At 35.5% G+C, this 19,940-nt stretch overlaps 1 protein-coding gene and 2 long non-coding RNA genes across 3 annotated transcripts; 2 read left to right on the top strand and 1 right to left on the bottom strand.

The window, feature by feature from the left end:
- The first annotated feature begins 2,786 nt into the window (after positions 1–2,786).
- On the top strand, positions 2,787–6,245 carry LOC146936611 (uncharacterized). The gene is made up of 2 exons (XR_015030671.1): positions 2,787–3,318; positions 3,394–6,245. It is a non-coding gene; the product is annotated as an uncharacterized LOC146936611 (long non-coding RNA).
- Positions 6,246–8,549: 2,304 nt separating this feature from the next.
- Positions 8,550–17,913, top strand: LOC146936609 (F-box protein SKIP23-like). Its single transcript, XM_085751344.1, has 2 exons — positions 8,550–9,646; positions 17,322–17,913. Exons 1-2 carry the CDS (start codon positions 8,635–8,637, stop codon positions 17,486–17,488), a joined length of 1,179 nt encoding a protein of 392 aa, XP_085607470.1. The 5' UTR covers positions 8,550–8,634; the 3' UTR covers positions 17,489–17,913.
- Positions 9,695–12,207, bottom strand: LOC146936610 (uncharacterized). The gene is made up of 2 exons (XR_015030670.1): positions 11,876–12,207; positions 9,695–9,978 (listed from the first exon to the last, which is right to left on the bottom strand). It is a non-coding gene; the product is annotated as an uncharacterized LOC146936610 (long non-coding RNA).
- Positions 17,914–19,940: the final 2,027 nt, after the last annotated feature.

The raw sequence follows: 19,940 nt of genomic DNA, 5'->3' as shown, positions 1-19,940 counted from the left end.
GTCTATGTTTGATGATATTTTCAACTGTGATTTTGTCTATATTTTCTTGTATTTTGAACCATTAAAAGGGTTTTCTTGCTTTTCAAGTCATTTGAGTTTATCTCTGATCAATTGCATCTTTCTCTGCATTTTATTCCAAGTCTATTTGCAAAATTTCATGAAAAAGGGTATTTTAGTCATTTCCTGCATTCAAACTCATTTTAGTCCTTAAAAATTGTTTGAGTCTTCTCTATTGGTTTGTATAAGTCCTTGTTTCAATTCCATGTCAAAACCCATTCCAAAGATTACATTTGAAGTCATTTTGAGTCAATTTAGCCCCTGGGGGCATTTTAGTCATTTCCAGTGATAGGACTCTGTTAAATCCCTAAAAATTATCTCTGAGTCTTTTCAATTTGCTTGGATAACCTCTTGCTTTAATTCCCTGTTAAAGTCATCTGAGTCATTTCGAGTCGTTTTAGTCCCTAGGGGCATTTTGGTCATTTCACACGAAATTTTGACAGGGAGAGGTTACTTTAAAGTACCTCATTTAAGTAATTGGTTCATTTTAGTCCGTTTTGTTATTTTTAATCGTCTCACTTTACGTTATTTTCCATTTACCAATTTTAATTCAATTTTATTTTTAATTTTTCATTTTAATTCTAAAAATTTCTAAAAAAAAATTGTGTTTCAGTCCTTTTCAATTTTACAGTCCAGCCCATTATTTCTTGTTAATTGCAGATTAGTCTTTATCTTTTGGTTAATTGCAAATTTGTCCAGAAAGTTAGTTATGCCACGTGTCAACAGACCATTGGTCCAGTCATCATACACATCACCTATAAAAGCCCAGTCACAGGCCAAGTCACCACAGACCCATTGATAGAGTGCCACATCACCACAGAGAGAAATCTTCAACAACTCTCTCTCTTTCCTCTCTCTCACCGTAACCAACCACACCTCCACCCCTAACCAACTCCGGCCACCACAACAACCTCCACAATCCACCACGAATTTCACTTCAAACCTCCATATTCATCACAAATCCGAACACAGAAACAACAAACATCACCAATCAAACTCCACCGAACCGAAACAGAGTCCAAGAAGGAACAAGTAGGAACCGCACCAGAACAGGAAGAGAAGCCGAACGGCAACGTGAGAAGGAGACGAAACAGAAACAAATCAACATCAACGAGCGGTAACGCGTATCAATCGTCTTCAAACAATATCCAGATCGGACAGTTTCGCGAGCAAGAAGCAGGGGTAGAAGGTTTCCGGAGTTAATCGAAGTTTTCTGCTTCTTTTCTCCGATCTCGTGAAGGTAACGGTTTTGTCCCTCTTTTGTGAGTTCTTTTTTTGAATCTTTGGAACTTAGATCTATGCTATTTGAAGCATGTCTGTAAAAATCTAAGGCCGGATCTGAGTAGAGGAGGAGAAGAGGATCATTTTCGTGAAAAAAAATTCAAAAAAAAGAGCAGTTTAAACTTCCGACGCGGCGGCGCCGCCGTCCATGGCCGGCAACCACTGCGCCGGAATTCCTATCCTCTTCTTCTCCGGCGTGTCTGTGTGTTAGAGTGAGAAGAGAGAAGAAGTTGGTTTAGTGAGAGAAAGAAGGGTTGAGAATGAGGACCAAACCGGTTCAGGCTCTTTTATAGCCTAGCAACCGAACCGGACCCTCCATGACCCGCTCCAACCCGGTCCATTCCCCTTCTTAGGCCCAATTTCCATGCCTGTGTGTTTGCCTGCTATGCACACCCCCCTTGCCTGTGCGTTTTTGATATTTCCTGCTTTCTACACCCCTGTTTGCCCCAAATTGCTTGATAAAATTACTAAAAAAATTTAGTTGTTCTTCTTGATATTTTTGTTAATTCTTGATGTGTTTTATATGTTAAAATTGCTTAGAAAAATATAGGTGAAAATATTGATTGCTTGTTTAGTTTAGTGTTTTTAACTTTGGTAAAATCTTGAAAAAACTTTCAAAATTGCACCAACATTCTTGTGGCTGGTATTGATACATGAGACTTGATTCTTGTGTTTTTTTTTCTTGCATGTTAAAAATTGATAAGAGTTTATGTAAAATTCTCTTGTGATTTTGTGTTACTTCTTGTCAATTTTTGTGAAGTTTTTACATGCTTTTGATTCCAATATTTTGCCACATCATGTTGACACTTAAAATGCAAACGTGTGCTGTGTTTACTTCTAAAAAATTGTGTTTGTTTTGCTGTTTTGAAAGTGCAAGTTGTGAATTTCTTGTTCCGTAAGCAATGTGTATCGTTACTGTAAGACCCGTAATTTTGAAAATAAATAAATATTAATAATATAATATTATGTTCCCATATCTATTTTAGTTATTATTTATCTAAATAAATAATACCTTCGACGATGAATTTTTATCGCAACTCGAATATTTTGTGGTTTTTGTCGCAATAGCGACTCATGATAAATTTTTCAAAAAATTTCTCGAGAATTTAATTTTCAGTCTTTTCCACAAACGGAAAAGTTACCGCGCTTAATTTTTAAAACAAACTCCGTTTTGTATGAAATTTTTTGTATAGACTCATAAAATTATTTATGATTGATTTATGCAATAAAAATATTTTTTTCCATCGAAAATATTCTCATAAAAACACGTAGTATAAAATGAAGATTGGATCTAAAAGAATATCTACTCTTTGGAGGAAAATATCTTTTTCCCCTTATCCCTTTTTCACACGGTTACACACACACACACATGTGCATACTCTAATATTTTTACTTATTTATATGCATGTATGCAACCACAAGTAGCTCATTCACAATTCACTTCATCCTCTCTCTTCTCCCTCGTCCTCTCTCTTACATTCTTCTCTCTTATCTTTTATTACTCCATTCTTCTTTATTTCTTTACTACTCTTCTTTCTTGTTCTTCATTCTTCTTTCTTTTCACCCTTCTATATAATTTCTTTCACTTGCATATATATGTATATACACACAAGTCAAAGCCAATCAATCTCAAAGGCTTTTCTCTTCTTTCTATTTCTTCTTTCTTCTTCTCTCTCGTTACCTACTTCTCTCTCTCTAGAAATCCTTTTCTTCATATTTATCCTTAAGTGGTAAAGAATAGTGTTTGGTCTTCCTTTGTGAAGATTAGTAGCCACCTAAAATTAACTAGGCTTGGATTCTTTTAGCATGTTTCTAAATATAATATACAAACACTCACCCTCCTTTCCTTTTCTCTTCCGTGAGCTCCCTTCTTTCTCTACTTCAATTTCTCTTCCGTGAACTCCCTTCATACTCATGAGTTTCGCTTTAAGTCATTTAAGGAAATTCAAGATGGAAAATTCAAAACTGACGTATTATATGGTATAGTCATATGTTTAATTTATTTATGTGTTTTCTCCGATTATAATGTTCTTATAGATGTAATTTTTTTTTTAGGAAATCATTGGGTTTCTTCATGAGATTGTCAAGACAACGTCAATTGGGACTGGAAAGAAACCGTGTACGAACATTGTGTTGAAAGATAAAATGTATTATTTTCTAATTTGTCAGCATTAGATGGTAGGATTTTGTATAAGTTTGATAATGACCTGAAAGTAATTTTTCTATAAGTAATTATGAAGAAAATTAAGTGGTGGTGTTTGGGAGTTAGAAACTATTATGACTTTATGGTACCTAGAAGCTTAAATAAGGTAACAATTTCCTTCCTTTTATTTTACCTCCTCTTTAATCAAACCTTTTTGTTGTCCATAGAAAAACGTTTTCAAGTTCTATTCTTAAAAACTACTTTATCTAATAAATAGTTATAGTAGTAGTAGGCTCTTAAAGGAACAAAGTCCTTTCCACTTTGATTCATTCATGTGTTGGTCGAACCATATATGGTTCTTTTTGACAAAAATATATTCTTTGATCACTTTATCATGAGTTGGGTTAAAGGTTAAAACATATTAGATTATGAATAGTTTATTTAAAAGATTAATAATTGTCTTTCATTTGATTTAGTTAGTAACTTAAAAAAAGAAAGATAGGAAGGTACTATTATTTTCAGAATAACAACTTTAGAGAAAAAAAATTATATATGGGTTGGAGGTTTCTCGACAAACCATTTTTTAGAAATTATTATCTTTGACAATGAAAAATTAACTAAAAAGAATGTAAAATAATTAAGCTTCGGATATATTTTTAAGCCAACACCCTTTCGCCATATATGGAACTTTCCCCGGAAACATTGGACATATTGGACTTTTAACGTGTGTATATATGCATATGGACGATGCCAAGAAAAAAATAATAATATGTGGACATATTGGACTTTGACTTTACCATGACTAACAAAGTTACTATGTGGGTGAGTTGTGTAAAACAAAATAATGTTAATTGGATTTAGAAGACTTATGCGTTGTAGTCATGGACTTTGGTAATTAAACTTATTTTTTAGTATGAAATAGATTATGAAGTTTGATTATATTTTTACTACTTTTGGTAAATTTATTGAGAACTTAAAATTATACCTTTGTTACCACTTTTAATCTAAAACTAATAACCTAGTTAGTAACATAAAAAGAATAGTTAGTAGACACTAAAGATAGTAATATTTTTAGAAAGAGAACTTTAGAATAAATATTTATAATACCGGCTACATTTCTTTTCTCAAAATAACGTTTTAGAAAATAATAGTTTCATTATGTCTGTCTTTGGTCCTTTAGAAATAATAATGAATAAATGGTTGATTTATGATCTCAACTGCTTTTAAAAACAATGGAAAATAATGTTTATGATATTGTTGATAAATTTAGATATCGCGCGTAAAGTATTAACGGGCTTAAATAAGTTTGAGAAACGAGATAAAAAGTAAAGGAGACTCTGTTGAACTTCTCGTAAAATTTTAGAGACAGATATTAAGAATTATTATAATTCAATATTTTTTTTCAAATAAGATAACTTTAAATTGAACTAGAAAAAGTGTTCTTAATCAAAAGTTATTTTGAAAAATTAGTTAATTTTAGAAAAAGATAAGTTGTAGAAGTTTTAACTTTACCTTAATAAAAAAAATAATTGCAAAGATCTTGACCCTATTCTTAACCTTCAAAATTTGTAGCGTCCTTAAACTAGTTAAGTTCTATCTTTCGCACTCTCTCTCAAGTCTGATCATCTATCTCTATTTGCCTTGGTTCTTTTCCTTTCTGATAAGTGTCGGTGTCATGAACTTTGAGAGACAAGTGAGAGTTTGAGTGAGAGTTTTGGAGAAGTGAGTAAGAAGATAAATAAATACCTTTACTTGGAAGGCTATAGAGTCTTGAGGATCTCTGATGTCTCTGAGGTAAGGGCACCTATCCATTTTTAGATATATTTATATATGATAATTTATTATGTATAATTGCTCCGTATTTTCATACGTGATTGATGATGCTTAACTTCCAAGGTGAATAAATGATTATATATGTGCAGTTTTTATGCATGAGATAAATTATTTACATATGCTTATGCTAAAATTGAGATATGTAAGTTGTTGAATTAGCATATAAGGGGAATCGTATGCTCATGCATTTCATAGTAAACGTGGCCACCAGAGAGGAGTCACGAGGTGCACACCGGAGAGGTGGCACGGGGTGCGTTGAAGACCACCTTATCCCGTAGTGGATCATTGAGTCTGATAGATGGGTAGATACTCATCTCCTTATGTGGAGTTGCCACAACCCTCTGCGGAGGTGTATTAATTCCGGAATCATATGCATGTGATGTCCTGTGATAGGCTTCACACTCATGTAGAGTCTGCATTGCATTAGGAATCGAGTCTTAATAATATTTATTAATCTTAATTTCTACTTGTTTCCATACATGGGTTAAAATGAGATCTTTAATCCATGTATAATGTTTGCTCTGTTTATGCTTCCTGGATATTTGTTATTTTTGGATTGGTGACCCTTTCAGTGGATGTGTGGGCTATACGCCATTAGATTGTGAAGATTCCAAAGGAAGACGAGCTACCACCGTGGAAGATGGTGATTTCACCTTCACGGATGAGCGAACTATTTCGCCTTGTGGGTTTAACTTAGCTTCGGGATAGATCATGTTCAAGGGGTATGTAGTTGAGACCACTCACATAATCGATAGGAACATAACCTTAGTATATTTTAGTTGTGGGTACAATACCCAACTTTATTTGAGTCTAAGATCAGCTTTAGGATTCTTTTTAATTTTTATAAATACTTTTGATAGGAAACTTTCCAGGGATGTAATTGTGTCTTGTAAATTATTCCGTTGCCAAACAAAGCTCTATATAACTCTGACGTTCATTTTGAAAAGGAACCTTTAATTTATTTTGTTAATAGAAGTTTATAACTTGTGCTTAAAAAGGTTTAACACTTTCGTTTAGTTAAAAAAAAAAAAAACAGACACAATTTTTGGTGCTGAAAAACGGGGCGTTACAGTTACCATGAGAAATAATGTGTAAAATGGATTTGAAAATGCACTATAGGTCTTGGCTCATGCTTGTCCTTATGATTCTCGTAATGTGGCTGAAGTAAACCATTTGAAAATTACCATTGATATGTGAATTTTAAGCCTTAAATTTGCTTTGATGTTATGGCAATTTTTCAAGTCCATTTCACCATTTTGTTTGAGTTTTTTGTTACCTTTTGGTTAAGTTTTGTTCGTTTTGTAATGCAATTTCTACTTGCTTTATTTTCCATATTATGTCTTATGCTACTAACCCCTTTTGTTTCATGTCTCATTTCCATAGCATCTCACATCATATTTTCATCTCTTATTTCTTGCACTTTAATTTCTTGCACTTTAATTTTTACCAAGGCTTAGCATGTAAAAACTTAGGGTGGTGTATTTTACTTCATGCAATTTTTAATTCTTGCAAGACCATAGCATGTATCTAGGCCAATGATGTAAAGGACAATGGACTCTAATGATGTACACCGACACAAGCACCGACACATGCACACACATCACATAGATATTTTAGATGTATGTTTAGGATATGCATGCCTTAGATGTATGATTAGGGAATGTATGCTTAGATGTATGTCTAGGAACTTTGAAACTTAGGCAAAAATCAATTTTCCAAAAAATATGAACAATTTCACTCAAATATTTTTCTAAATAAACCTTGGGATCAAAATCCCATTGAATTTTCCCTTTCTTTTCTTAAATAAAATCCTAATGAATTTTAAGCATACTTAGACTTCTTTTGCAAAATAACTACTTCCACCTCACAATTTCACAATCCTATGCCCTTGAGGCCTCTCATTCTTCAAAATTCCCATTTTCAAACTTAAAATCGACCAACAAAAACAAAAAACATTTTTTGGAAGAGAACTACGGTGGATTTGATCCCTTAAAAGGGTACGTAGGCAGGGAATCAAAATTCCTTCAATTCAAATAAAATAAAAATTCAAACACTTTCTTCTCCCTCCAATTCTCCACTTAGTAAACTATTAGGCTTAAATAAACATTTTCAAATAGCATTTAAAAATAAAGCGCGCGCGTAGAAAGTAAAGACGGTTCCTATAGGATACTATAGTCGTTATGGGTGTCTAACACCTTCCCGTAGCGAAAACAACTCCCGGACCTCGATTCTCAAGGGTTTTTCTTATTTTTCCCTTCCCAAGAAAAAATGAGATATCAAAGGTTAAAAAAGGTTCAAACTTAATCAATGTTTGACACCCGAAAAACCAAGATAAAACAAAGCTCACGAGGTATTAGATAGAGGAGGTTGTATTTTGTTGAAGACATGGAAGATGGGGAGAATTTTGAAACATAATTATCTCATCGAGGCGAGGAGGGTTTGACCTGAAAAATGCTATAACAGAATACAGGTTTGTGTGGTGACTGCTTTATCAGAGGAGAGTATAAATTCAAAATAAATAAATAGTTGATAATATATGGAGTCTGGACTTGTAGTAAAAATGAATGAAAAGAGACCAAATAAAAAAAATTGAGCTTAACCAAAGGAGTAGTTTTGGATCAGCCCATAAATGATTATGGTGGCCACTACTTAAGCTTCATTTTAATTGAAGCAGAAGTCATCATAGTTATTTGTGGGGAGGTAAAGATGAGATTTGTGACAATATACAACAGGCCATAATCTTCCATTATAGTGGCAGGAATAGCACGAGACTGCTGCAGTTGGAAAATGTGACACATGGAAGTTCTAAAGCTGTAGCGGCAAGAGGCTGCTCTGCCATTATATCATACTATTGAAATTTGATTAGTCTGCCAACCTTCTACCATCAATCTGTCCTTCCTTGAAAATTTCCATGATTTTTTTTTGATATTAATTCTAATAATGAAGTGTGTTCAAGGAAGAATTTCCTTCCTGTTTACATCAATTCAGTCTCAATCCCACATCCTGCAACATTTATCACTACCTCAAAAGCTTGGTCAAAATTTGACTTTCTCATATTATTTACTTTTTTTAATGCAGATTTTACTAGATACTTCCTTGTTAAGTAATTTGGAACATTAATTGATTCTTATCACAGTGGTAATACGTCATAAATTACAGATTGCAAAATATGTAGATACGCGGCATTCATATATTGGTCAAAATCTGCCACTGTGCTTCCACGTGAGACAAACCACGTAAATTTTGAAAGAAGGAGCAGCTCGCTTTATAAGAAGAACCAAAAGCTCAATCCCACACAAATCAGAAACCTAGCTCCATCCATGGCAGAGGCAGATTGGTCTGAACTCCCAAAGGATCTTCTCAATCTCATATCGCAACGCCTCGACAATGAACTTGATCTCATTCACTTTCGATCTGTTTGTTCCAATTGGCACTCTTCTTCCATCCCCAATCATCATAACATTTTACCCTTTAAGTTCCCACTCCTCAAATTCTCAAACACATATATCATCGACATTGATTCCATCAACAACAAAGACAATACTTCATTTTGTTACCTCTCCAAAAACACTATCTTCCTCATCAAACCAAAACAGGAACAACAAGAACAAACCCTACACCCTTGGTTGATAAGAATTGTCCAAAACTCAATTGGAAATACCCAACTGCATCATCCACTATCTCTACTTGACTCATGTGACCCTTTTCATTTCCCACATTTGCTCGACCTCAACAAATTCTCACTCCTCCATTTGGGATGCATGTTCACTGTAGACGACAACTTCCCTGAACTCTCTCCTTTTGACTTCATATACACTCCTGAAAAGATCGCTATTCTCACGCTCCATGGAAAAAAACCTGTTGTTCTTGGCAAGTTCACCTTTTCCCCTCAACCAGCACTGTTGAAATTTAGCAATGAGAATTGGAAGGTGATCCCCGACATGTCAATTAAATTTGGAGACATCTGCCTTTTCAAAGGGCGACTTTATGTTGTCGACAAAAATGGTCAGACAGTTATGGTTGGGCCCGACAACTCGAATGTTCACTTAGTTGCTGAACCTTTGGTTGATGGCGGGGACAAAAATTTCTTAGTCGAGAGAGAGGGAGAGTTGTTGCTAGTGGACATTTATGAGTGTTTTTGTTTCGAGTTCCCAGGTCCTGATGCTATAAGGGTTGATGTGTTTAAGCTTGATGAGAAGGAGAAGAAGTGGGTAAAGTTAACAACTTTAGGGGATAGTGTTTTGTTCTTGGGGAAAGAATGTTCGTTTTCTGCTTGTACTTCGGATTTGTGTGTTCCTAGAGGAAATTGCATCGTCTTTACTGATGGTGGCTGTAACACCCCGTTTTCCCAACATAAAAATTTCATTTAAAATCAGAGTATTTTGATCACAACGGAATGTCACATACTTCATTTAAATCATAAAACGGATAATAATAATTATCCTTCAAATTCAACATCATGAAAATCTTAAAATTGTTGCAGCGGAAAATAGTTCAACATCTAAAAGTCTTGGCACGCAGGCCTTATTGGAAAATCTCATAAATTAGTTCATAAAAGAGACACGTAAGGAATAGAAGTAAAAGCAAGCCCCCATCCCGTTACGTATCAGAGCACCTAGACACCAACAAAGAGTCCACTCATGAACGCCTCTAATCTTTATTACCTGCACATTACCCACGGTCGAGGCAACATATACGCAGAAGGGGTGAGATTTCATAATCAATACATTAAGCATATAATCCAATAAAATGCATTTAACAACTTAAACATTAATAACATATCAACAATTAACAATTAGCACATTTTTCATTACATAACAAATACAATCATCAAATACCATTACTAATTTTCATCACAAATCATCCTTGACCATGCAACTCTATCAACTCAACAACAACTTAACAACACGACTCATCTTTGCCCATGCAACTCTATCAACTCGACAACAACCTGACAACTTAAACATCATGAACTTCTTGATATGCAAATGCATGTGGTACCAATCAGCAACAAAATGAGCATAATAGGCTCTTCAACGTGTGAGCACAAAGGCTGCCGGGCCTAAAGCCCCCAACTTTAATGAGCACAAAGGCTGCCGGGCCTAAAGCCCCCAACTTTAATGAGCACAAAGGGCTGCCGGGCCTAAAGCCCCCAACTTTAATGAGCACAAAGGCTGCCGGGCCTAAGGCCCCCAACTTTAATGAGCACAAAGGCTGCCGGGCCTAAAGCCCCCAACTTTAATGAGTATGCAATGAACTCGACTTCCAACAACTTAGACAACGACGTGTACAACTCATACGACTCATAATCATGGACAACTTCTTAAATTCCAACAACATAGACCGACTCATGCAACCTCAAGACACTACAGTCGACAACAGAAAACAGCAGCAACATACAACAATTAACAACACTGGAATGTGTTAACATTCACATAAAGAATTAATTACATCAATATAAATGTCACAAAACATCACTATAGAATTCATGTAGTAACACTTCTAATTTCAGTCACCATAACAGACTTCTGGAGCTTATGAAAGCATCCTAAACAGCTCTCTAACTTACTTCTAAGGTCATCTCAAGACTACACTTGCGAAAGGATCGCATCGGGACAATTTTGGGCAACTAACAGCCTAACTCGCAGTGGCGAGTAACTTCACTCGCAATGGCGAGCAAAGTGTGCATTCTGGGTTCCTACGTATTTACTCGCAGTGGCGAGTTATTCTGCTCGCGGTTGCGAGCTCACAGGTCACTCGCAGTTGCGAGTTGCATTGCTCGCAGTTGCGAGTTCTGGGTTCTAGCTCGCAGATGCGAGTGTTCTTGCTCGCAGGTGCGAGCGATGAATGTCAGTACTGCCAGAAACCTAAAAATTCCAACTTTTCACTTAATCTCCTAATTTTATCCTCAATTCAACATCTAATTATCATCTTATGGTGTATCTAAGTTCTGTACACTAATTTAACATCAACCTAACATCTTTTCATGAATCAATCATCAAATTCGGTCTTAAACCTAATTCCCAATTCTCACCAAAACTTAGTCTAATCATGCTAAATTTATCCTATAGAATCATACTCTTAATAATATTGAGAATTAGTCTCACCCTTACCTTGTAATTGCAGAATCGATAGCCTCTCCCTCTGGTTCTCCTCTTCTGACTCTTTCTCTCTTTTCTCCAAAAGCGTTTCACGTAAAAACGTTTCCCACTTATGTCTGTATTATTTATTTACTCTTATTACTCATCTCACCTATAAACTTACTCTTTCCACCTCACAGCCCAACTTCTAATATTTTTATTTTATTTCTAATATCTTATTTTATTTAATAATAAAATAATTCACACCAACATAACAACTTCACAACATCAAATACTCCACATAATTCATTCATAAATCATATAACTTACTCAAATCATAAATCACATAAATTACACAAATTATAAATCATATAAGCATATATTTATAAATATATTCTAAACTTCATTGAATTAATTAAATAGTTAAGACGGGCGTTACAACTCTCCCCAACTTATAGAATTTTCGTCCTCGAAAATTTACCTCAAGAAAACAACTCTGGATAAGACTCCATCATCTTACTCTCTAGCTCCCATGTCAGGCTTTCACCAGTCGTTCCACTCCAAACAACTCTCACTAGAGGAATCTCCTTGCCTCTCAACGTCTTCATCTTGCGATCATCAATCCTCAAGGGTAAGGTCTCTACCGTAAGGTTGTCTCTAACTTGCACATCATCACTCTGAATCACATGGGACGGGTCTGGAACATACTTCCTCAATTGCGACACATGGAATACATCATGCAAATTTGATAAATGCGGTGGTAAGCCAACTCTGTAAGCCACCGTGCCAATTCTCTCTGATATCTGATAAGGACCAATAAACTTTGAAGTCAACTTCTTTGACTTCAATGCACGGCCAACCCCGGTCGTTGGAGTAACCCTCAAGAACACATGGTCTCCCTCTTGAAACTCAAGGTCTTTCTTACGCTTATCATGGTAACTCTTCTGTCGACTCTGCGACGCTTTCATCTTCTCTTGAATCATTTTCACCTTCTCGGTAGTCTGTTGAACAATTTCTGGTCCTAGAACCACACTTTCACCTGTCTCAAACCAACACAACGGAGTCCTACACCTCCGACCATACAAAGCCTCGAAAGGTGCCATCCCAATACTGGAATGATAGCTATTGTTATAAGTGAACTCTATCAACGGAAGATGACTATCCCAAGTTCCACCTTGCTCAAGCACACATACTCTCAACAAATCCTCAAGTGACTGAATCGTTCTTTCCGACTGACCATCTGTCTGAGGATGATAAGCCGAACTCAATCTCAACTTAGAACCTAAAGCCTCTTGCAAACTCTTCCAAAATCTAGAAGTAAATCGTGGATCTCTATCTGACACGATGCTTGAAGGAACACCATGCAATTTCACTATGTCTCGAATATAAATCTCTGCCAACTGAGCCACAGGAAAACTAATATTAATCGGAAGGAAATGTGCCGACTTCGTCAATCTGTCAACAATCACCCAAATAGCGTCATTTCCCTTAGGAGTATTCGGCAAACTTGTCACAAAATCCATGGATATACTATCCCATTTCCATTCTGGTACATCTAACGGTGTCATCAACCCAGCAGGTTTCTGATGCTCTACCTTCGACTTCTGACAAATCAAACAAGAGTACACAAATTGTGCCACATCACGTTTCAATCCTGACCACCAAAACAGCTTCTTTAAATCATGATACATCTTTGTAGCTCCCGGATGAATGCTCAAGCTACTCCTATGACTCTCTTCCAGAATCATCCTTTTTATCTCATCATTGTCTGGAATACAAATCCTACCTCGGAACCTCAACACACCTTGATCATCGACTTTAAAGTCACCATCTTCAGTTTGATTACTAGCAACCAACAAGTCCACAAACTTAACATCAACCTTCTGTGCATCTCTAATACTTTTCAAGAAATCGTTATCAATTTTCAGCATTCCTAACTTAACGCTCCGAGACGACATTTCACAAACTAAGCTCATATCTCTAAACTGTTCAAGTAGTTCAAATTCCTTCACCATCATAGCAGACATATGTAAACTCTTCCTACTTAAGGCATCCGCAACAACATTAGCTTTACCTGGATGGTAATTCAAACTAAAGTCATAATCCTTCAACAATTCGAGCCACCGCCGCTGTCGCATATTCAGTTCTTTCTGATCAAACAAATACTTCAAGCTCTTGTGATCACTAAACACCTCAAATCTCGAACCATACAAGTAATGTCTCCAAATCTTAAGGACAAATACGACTGCAGCTAACTCAAGGTCATGAGTAGGATAGTTTCGTTCATGAGTTCTCAACTGTCTTGATGCATAAGCAACAACTTTACCATCTTGCATAAGTACACCGCCTAAGCCCAATTTGGACGCATCACAATACACTGCAAAAGGTTCATCAGGTTTTGGCAAAATCAAAACTGGAGCCGTCGTCAAACGCTTCTTCAATTCATTAAAACTGTTCTCACAATGAACATCCCACACAAAGGCTTTACCTTTACACGTCAACTGTGTTAACGGAAGTGCCAACTTAGAAAATCCTTCTATAAATCTTCGATAGTATCCTGCCAAACCCAAAAAGCTTCTAATCTCTGTAACTGACCTAGGAGTCTCCCATTGTGATACTGCTTCAACTTTAGATGGATCAACCGCAATACCACTACTAGAAATAACATGGCCCAGAAAACTTACCTCGTTCAACCAGAATTCACACTTAGACAATTTAGCATACAACTTCTTCTCCTTCAGCACTTGCAAAACGATTTTCAAATGTTCTGCATGTTCTTCTTCTGTCTTAGAGTAAATCAAAATATCATCGATGAACACAACCACAAAGCGATCCAAAAATGCATGGAAAATGCGATTCATATACTCCATAAACACGCCAGGCGCATTACTCACACCAAAAGGCATCACCTTATATTCATAATGACCATATCGCGTCCTAAAGGCCGTCTTCTGCATATCTTCATCTTTTACTTTAATCTGATGATAACCCGACCTTAAATCAATCTTGCTGAACACACGTGCACCCACCAGCTGGTCCATCAAATCATCAATTCTAGGAAGTGGATATCTATTCTTTATAGTTACTTTATTCAGTTGTCGATAATCAATGCACAACCTCATACTATCATCTTTCTTCCTTACTATCAACACTGGCGCTCCCCAAGGTGAAACACTTGGTCTAATAAACTTTTTATCCATCAAATCTTCCAACTGTTTCTTCAACTCAGCCAACTCAGAAGCTGACATACGATAAGGTGTCATTGACACAGGCTTTGTTCCCGGAACAAGATCAATAGAAAATTCGACCTCTCTCCGGCGGCAGACACTTCCTAATGTGCCGGTAAGATCAACCAACAATCTCTTCAGGAAAACTTCGGGAAATCCTCACACAATTTGCAACTTATCACTCACTGCTTAATTCTCAATAGATAGTGACGCCATCAACGAAAACATCAAAATTCCATCACGTGCTAACTGCTTCAGCTGCTTAGTAGACAAAAACTCTGCTCCACTTTCTTCTTCGGCTGAAGAAGAGTACACCGACTTACTAAAACAATTAATACGAACATGGTTGTACTCCAACCAGTTCATACTAAGGGTTAAACAACAAACAACAAACAGGACAACTTAAATACAGTACAAAACTGTAAAATGACACTACGCGACTCAACTACTTGGCCGGACGGACCGACCTGCTCTGATACCAATTGTAACACCCCGTTTTCCCAACATAAAAATTTCATTTAAAATCAGAGTATTTTGATCACAACGGAATGTCACATACTTCATTTAAATCATAAAACGGATAATAATAATTATCCTTCAAATTCAACATCATGAAAATCTTAAAATTGTTGCAGCGAAAAATAGTTCAACATCTAAAAGTCTTGGCACGCAGGCCTTATTGGAAAATCTCATAAATTAGTTCATAAAAGAGACACGTAAGGAATAGAAGTAAAAGCAAGCCCCCATCCCGTTACGTATCAGAGCACCTAGACACCAACAAAGAGTCCACTCATGAACGCCTCTAATCTTTATTACCTGCACATTACCCACGGTCGAGGCAACATATACGCAGAAGGGGTGAGATTTCATAATCAATACATTAAGCATATAATCCAATAAAATGCATTTAACAACTTAAACATTAATAACATATCAACAATTAACAATTAGCACATTTTTCATTACATAACAAATACAATCATCAAATACCATTACTAATTTTCATCACAAATCATCCTTGACCATGCAACTCTATCAACTCAACAACAACTTAACAACACGACTCATCTTTGCCCATGCAACTCTATCAACTCGACAACAACCTGACAACTTAAACATCATGAACTTCTTGATATGCAAATGCATGTGGTACCAATCAGCAACAAAATGAGCATAATAGGCTCTTCAACGTGTGAGCACAAAGGCTGCCGGGCCTAAAGCCCCCAACTTTAATGAGCACAAAGGCTGCCGGGCCTAAAGCCCCCAACTTTAATGAGCACAAAGGGCTGCCAGGCCTAAAGCCCCCAACTTTAATGAGCACAAAGGCTGCCGGGCCTAAAGCCCCCAACTTTAATGAGCACAAAGGCTGCCGGGCCTAAGGCCCCCAACTTTAATGAGCACAAAGGCTGCCGGGCCTAAAGCCCCCAACTTTAATGAGTATGCAATGAACTCGACTTCCAACAACTTAGACAACGACGTGTACAACTCATACGACTCATAATCATGGACAACTTCTTAAATTCCAACAACATAGACCGACTCATGCAACCTCAAGACACTACAGTCGACAACAGAAAACAGCAGCAACATACAACAATTAACAACACTGGAATGTGTTAACATTCACATAAAGAATTAATTACATCAATATAAATGTCACAAAACATCACTATAGCATTCATGTAGTAACACTTCTAATTTCAGTCACCATAACAGACTTCTGGAGCTTATGAAAGCATCCTAAACAGCTCTCTAACTTACTTCTAAGGTCATCTCAAGACTACACTTGCGAAAGGATCGCATCGGGACAATTTTGGGCAACTAACAGCCTAACTCGCAGTGGCGAGTAACTTCACTCGCAATGGCGAGCAAAGTGTGCATTCTGGGTTCCTACGTATTTACTCGCAGTGGCGAGTTATTCTGCTCGCGGTTGCGAGCTCACAGGTCACTCGCAGTTGCGAGTTGCATTGCTCGCAGTTGCGAGTTCTGGGTTCTAGCTCGCAGATGCGAGTGTTCTTGCTCGCAGGTGCGAGCGATGAATGTCAGTACGGCCAGAAACCTAAAAATTCCAACTTTTCACTTAATCTCCTAATTTTATCCTCAATTCAACATCTAATTATCATCTTATGGTGTATCTAAGTTCTGTACACTAATTTAACATCAACCTAACATCTTTTCATGAATCAATCATCAAATTCGGTCTTAAACCTAATTCCCAATTCTCACCAAAACTTAGTCTAATCATGCTAAATTTATCCTATAGAATCATACTCTTAATAATATTGAGAATTAGTCTCACCCTTACCTTGTAATTGCAGAATCGATAGCCTCTCCCTCTGGTTCTCCTCTTCTGACTCTTTCTCTCTTTTCTCCAAAAGCGTTTCACGTAAAAACGTTTCCCACTTATGTCTGTATTATTTATTTACTCTTATTACTCATCTCACCTATAAACTTACTCTTTCCACCTCACAGCCCAACTTCTAATATTTTTATTTTATTTCTAATATCTTATTTTATTTAATAATAAAATAATTCACACCAACATAACAACTTCACAACATCAAATACTCCACATAATTCATTCATAAATCATATAACTTACTCAAATCATAAATCACATAAATTACACAAATTATAAATCATATAAGCATATATTTATAAATATATTCTAAACTTCATTGAATTAATTAAATAGTTAAGACGGGCGTTACAGTGGCGACTTTCTGTATTTTAAAAACATGTGGTTTGGGACCTGTGTTTTTCACTTGGATCAAGGTCGGCTTTCACCTTTCTCTGATTGTCCTGAATATTTTAACTTGTTCTGGCCACCTCCAGAGTGGATTGTCAAAAGTTGCCTTTGTAACTAAGTAAGTTATCTTGCAACTAGTACGTATTTAAATGATCTTATATTTGGACAGAGATTTCCTAAAGAATACATTCTTGTATAAGTGAAATTGGCATGTGCCTTCGTTTAACTTTTTCATATAAAACTATTTTTTTTTTCTAACATAGGAATTAGTTAATTAACTGAATTTAGAAGTTAAACCCAAACTAGGGCATAAAGTATGAGACTGACAAGTGAAACGTGATATTTATTGTAAGGATATGTTTTTGAGGTTATTCGTCCATTTTGTATCTGCTTTAACTCGCTTTTCAGCATAAAACTTCAGTCAACATTATTAGTACCTCATGTCACTAAGATGTCCATACTTGAATGCTTGTTCCCTTTAAAAATTGGATGTTTCTGAGGGACCTTCAGAAGTGATGGATCATTAAAGGTGCATATATTATTATTGAATAGTACATGCTTAGATGCCATTATATTTAAATTTAACGCCTTCAATCAATTCATTTAGCTGGGCCCAGAGTTTCTTTTGTGACATGTAAACGAATTCAATATAAATTTGTTTGGAAGCATGTTGACCTTGAGCATCTTGGTCGTAATAACGTGTCTTTCTCCTTGCTTTTATAGGTCCTTAGAATTTGGTTCTCATGTTTACTTGTTTTTGTCTTTGTTATCATCACAGTAATTTTTACTGTGAACTATAAGAACATTTTAAATGTCATGATAGGAGTTGTTTATAATTTGGCATTAGCAAAATTGTTTGCCCCTAATTATTTGATGACCTTTGTTTACTTGTGATGGAAACTTCTTCCATTAGGCTCATTTATAAAGTTGACAATGAATATTCAAAATACCAAATTCTTGTTTAATTGTATTTGTAAATTTCAAGCTGATTTATTTTGTACGTTTGTTTTTGAGACGGAAAAATGAGAATACATATTCATTAGTTAGAGGATAAATTGCATGCATTGGGAATCTCCACATTGTTCTGTCATGTGTACTTGAACTAGATACAATTCTGACCATGTTGTAAAAATATTAGTGTTATCTTTGGCTTTGATAGTTATTGTTGCCTATTGGTCTTACAATATCTACAATAATTGCAATTAATAATCATAGTTAGGTTATGTTTCAAAAGAGTTTTCTTTGTTTTTGGTGCAGGGTGCTTGCAACTTTGGATGCAGAACATTACCTCTCCAAGGGGTTGGTGTACAACAGGCTAAGAGTGATTGACTAGCAAAGGGGTGTCCAGAACTCAGAAGATGCTTAATTAGAAGCATTGTTTGATCGATTTATATAAAGAAGATTGAAAACAGCTCTTTATGTACTCTGCTAGTATCTTTATTTGTTCGTTGTTATTCAAAATTTGATGGTGAGTTAGACTTGCATTTTTTTAGAAGTATTAAAGCGTATAGACATGCTTATATTTGTTATGAACTTATGATTCATTGGTCAATGGAATGAGTCTCTCGTTTTCTTGGTGCAAAGATATTTGTTTCCTTAGGTGTGTTTGAAAAGAAGAAGGGAAAAAAATGGGATATGACAACTTTAGTTGTATTTTTTGTCACAAGTTCAAGTTGCCTAAAATAACAAAATAATCAGTTGTCCACCGAACATTGTACATGACAAAAATTTGTTTATTACGTTAAAAATTTATCTTGTATTGTTATGTTTTGTGTTGTTCTATTAGGATTTACCTTTTGCAAATCAAACGGACCTTTAATATATAGTACAACGATGTTGTTTTCGTAGTCTCTTTCCCCCTTTTCGCTCTAACATTCTATGACCTTAGTCTTTAAGGTCCATTTGAATTTAATATTGTTTTTACAAATTTATCCATCATCCTAGTATTTTCCGTTGGTTGCAAAAAAATTATGTGAAATAATGAGATATAATTGCAAAAAATTGTGAATAATGCTAGCAATACTCATTTTAATATATATATTTTTAAATATTCAGTTTTTTATTGGATGAAATACAAATGAATCTCACATCTTTATCTTTATGTAGTCTCTATTTCCAAAATATTGTGATCCATATATCTTTCATCTAATAAAAAATGAAATGTTAGAAATAATGTGTTAAAATGAGTATGACTAACATTACCTGAAAGGTGAGAATGAACATCTATGAAAATGAATTAATGTACTTTTAAACTTTTTTTCAATTTACTCTTAAGATCTTTATGTTATGTTTTTTATTAAATTGGAGAAGAGATAAATTATGATTATTTCTTAAAAAAAATCATGATTATTTAAAGTGACATTAACCGTCGTTTTATAAAATTTTGTTTTTCACGATGTAATACCCAAAAGGATTTGGTAGGGCAATGCATTATTATATGTAGGGGTCGGGGTTCGAACCCCGGACACCTCACTTATTCACCTTATAAGGTGAATTCTAGCCACTAGGCTACCTGACCAAAAAAAGAAAATAAGTGAAGGAGTTGGACTACTACCTGTGTTACTTTCATA

This window comes from Medicago sativa, chromosome 3, assembly GCF_051527215.1.
Source record: "Medicago sativa cultivar Bolivia chromosome 3, Bolivia_mono, whole genome shotgun sequence".
Classification (NCBI taxonomy): Eukaryota; Viridiplantae; Streptophyta; class Magnoliopsida; order Fabales; family Fabaceae; genus Medicago; species Medicago sativa.
The sequence above is the reverse complement of the archived record's forward strand: the minus strand, read 5'-3'. Positions and strand labels throughout refer to the sequence as shown.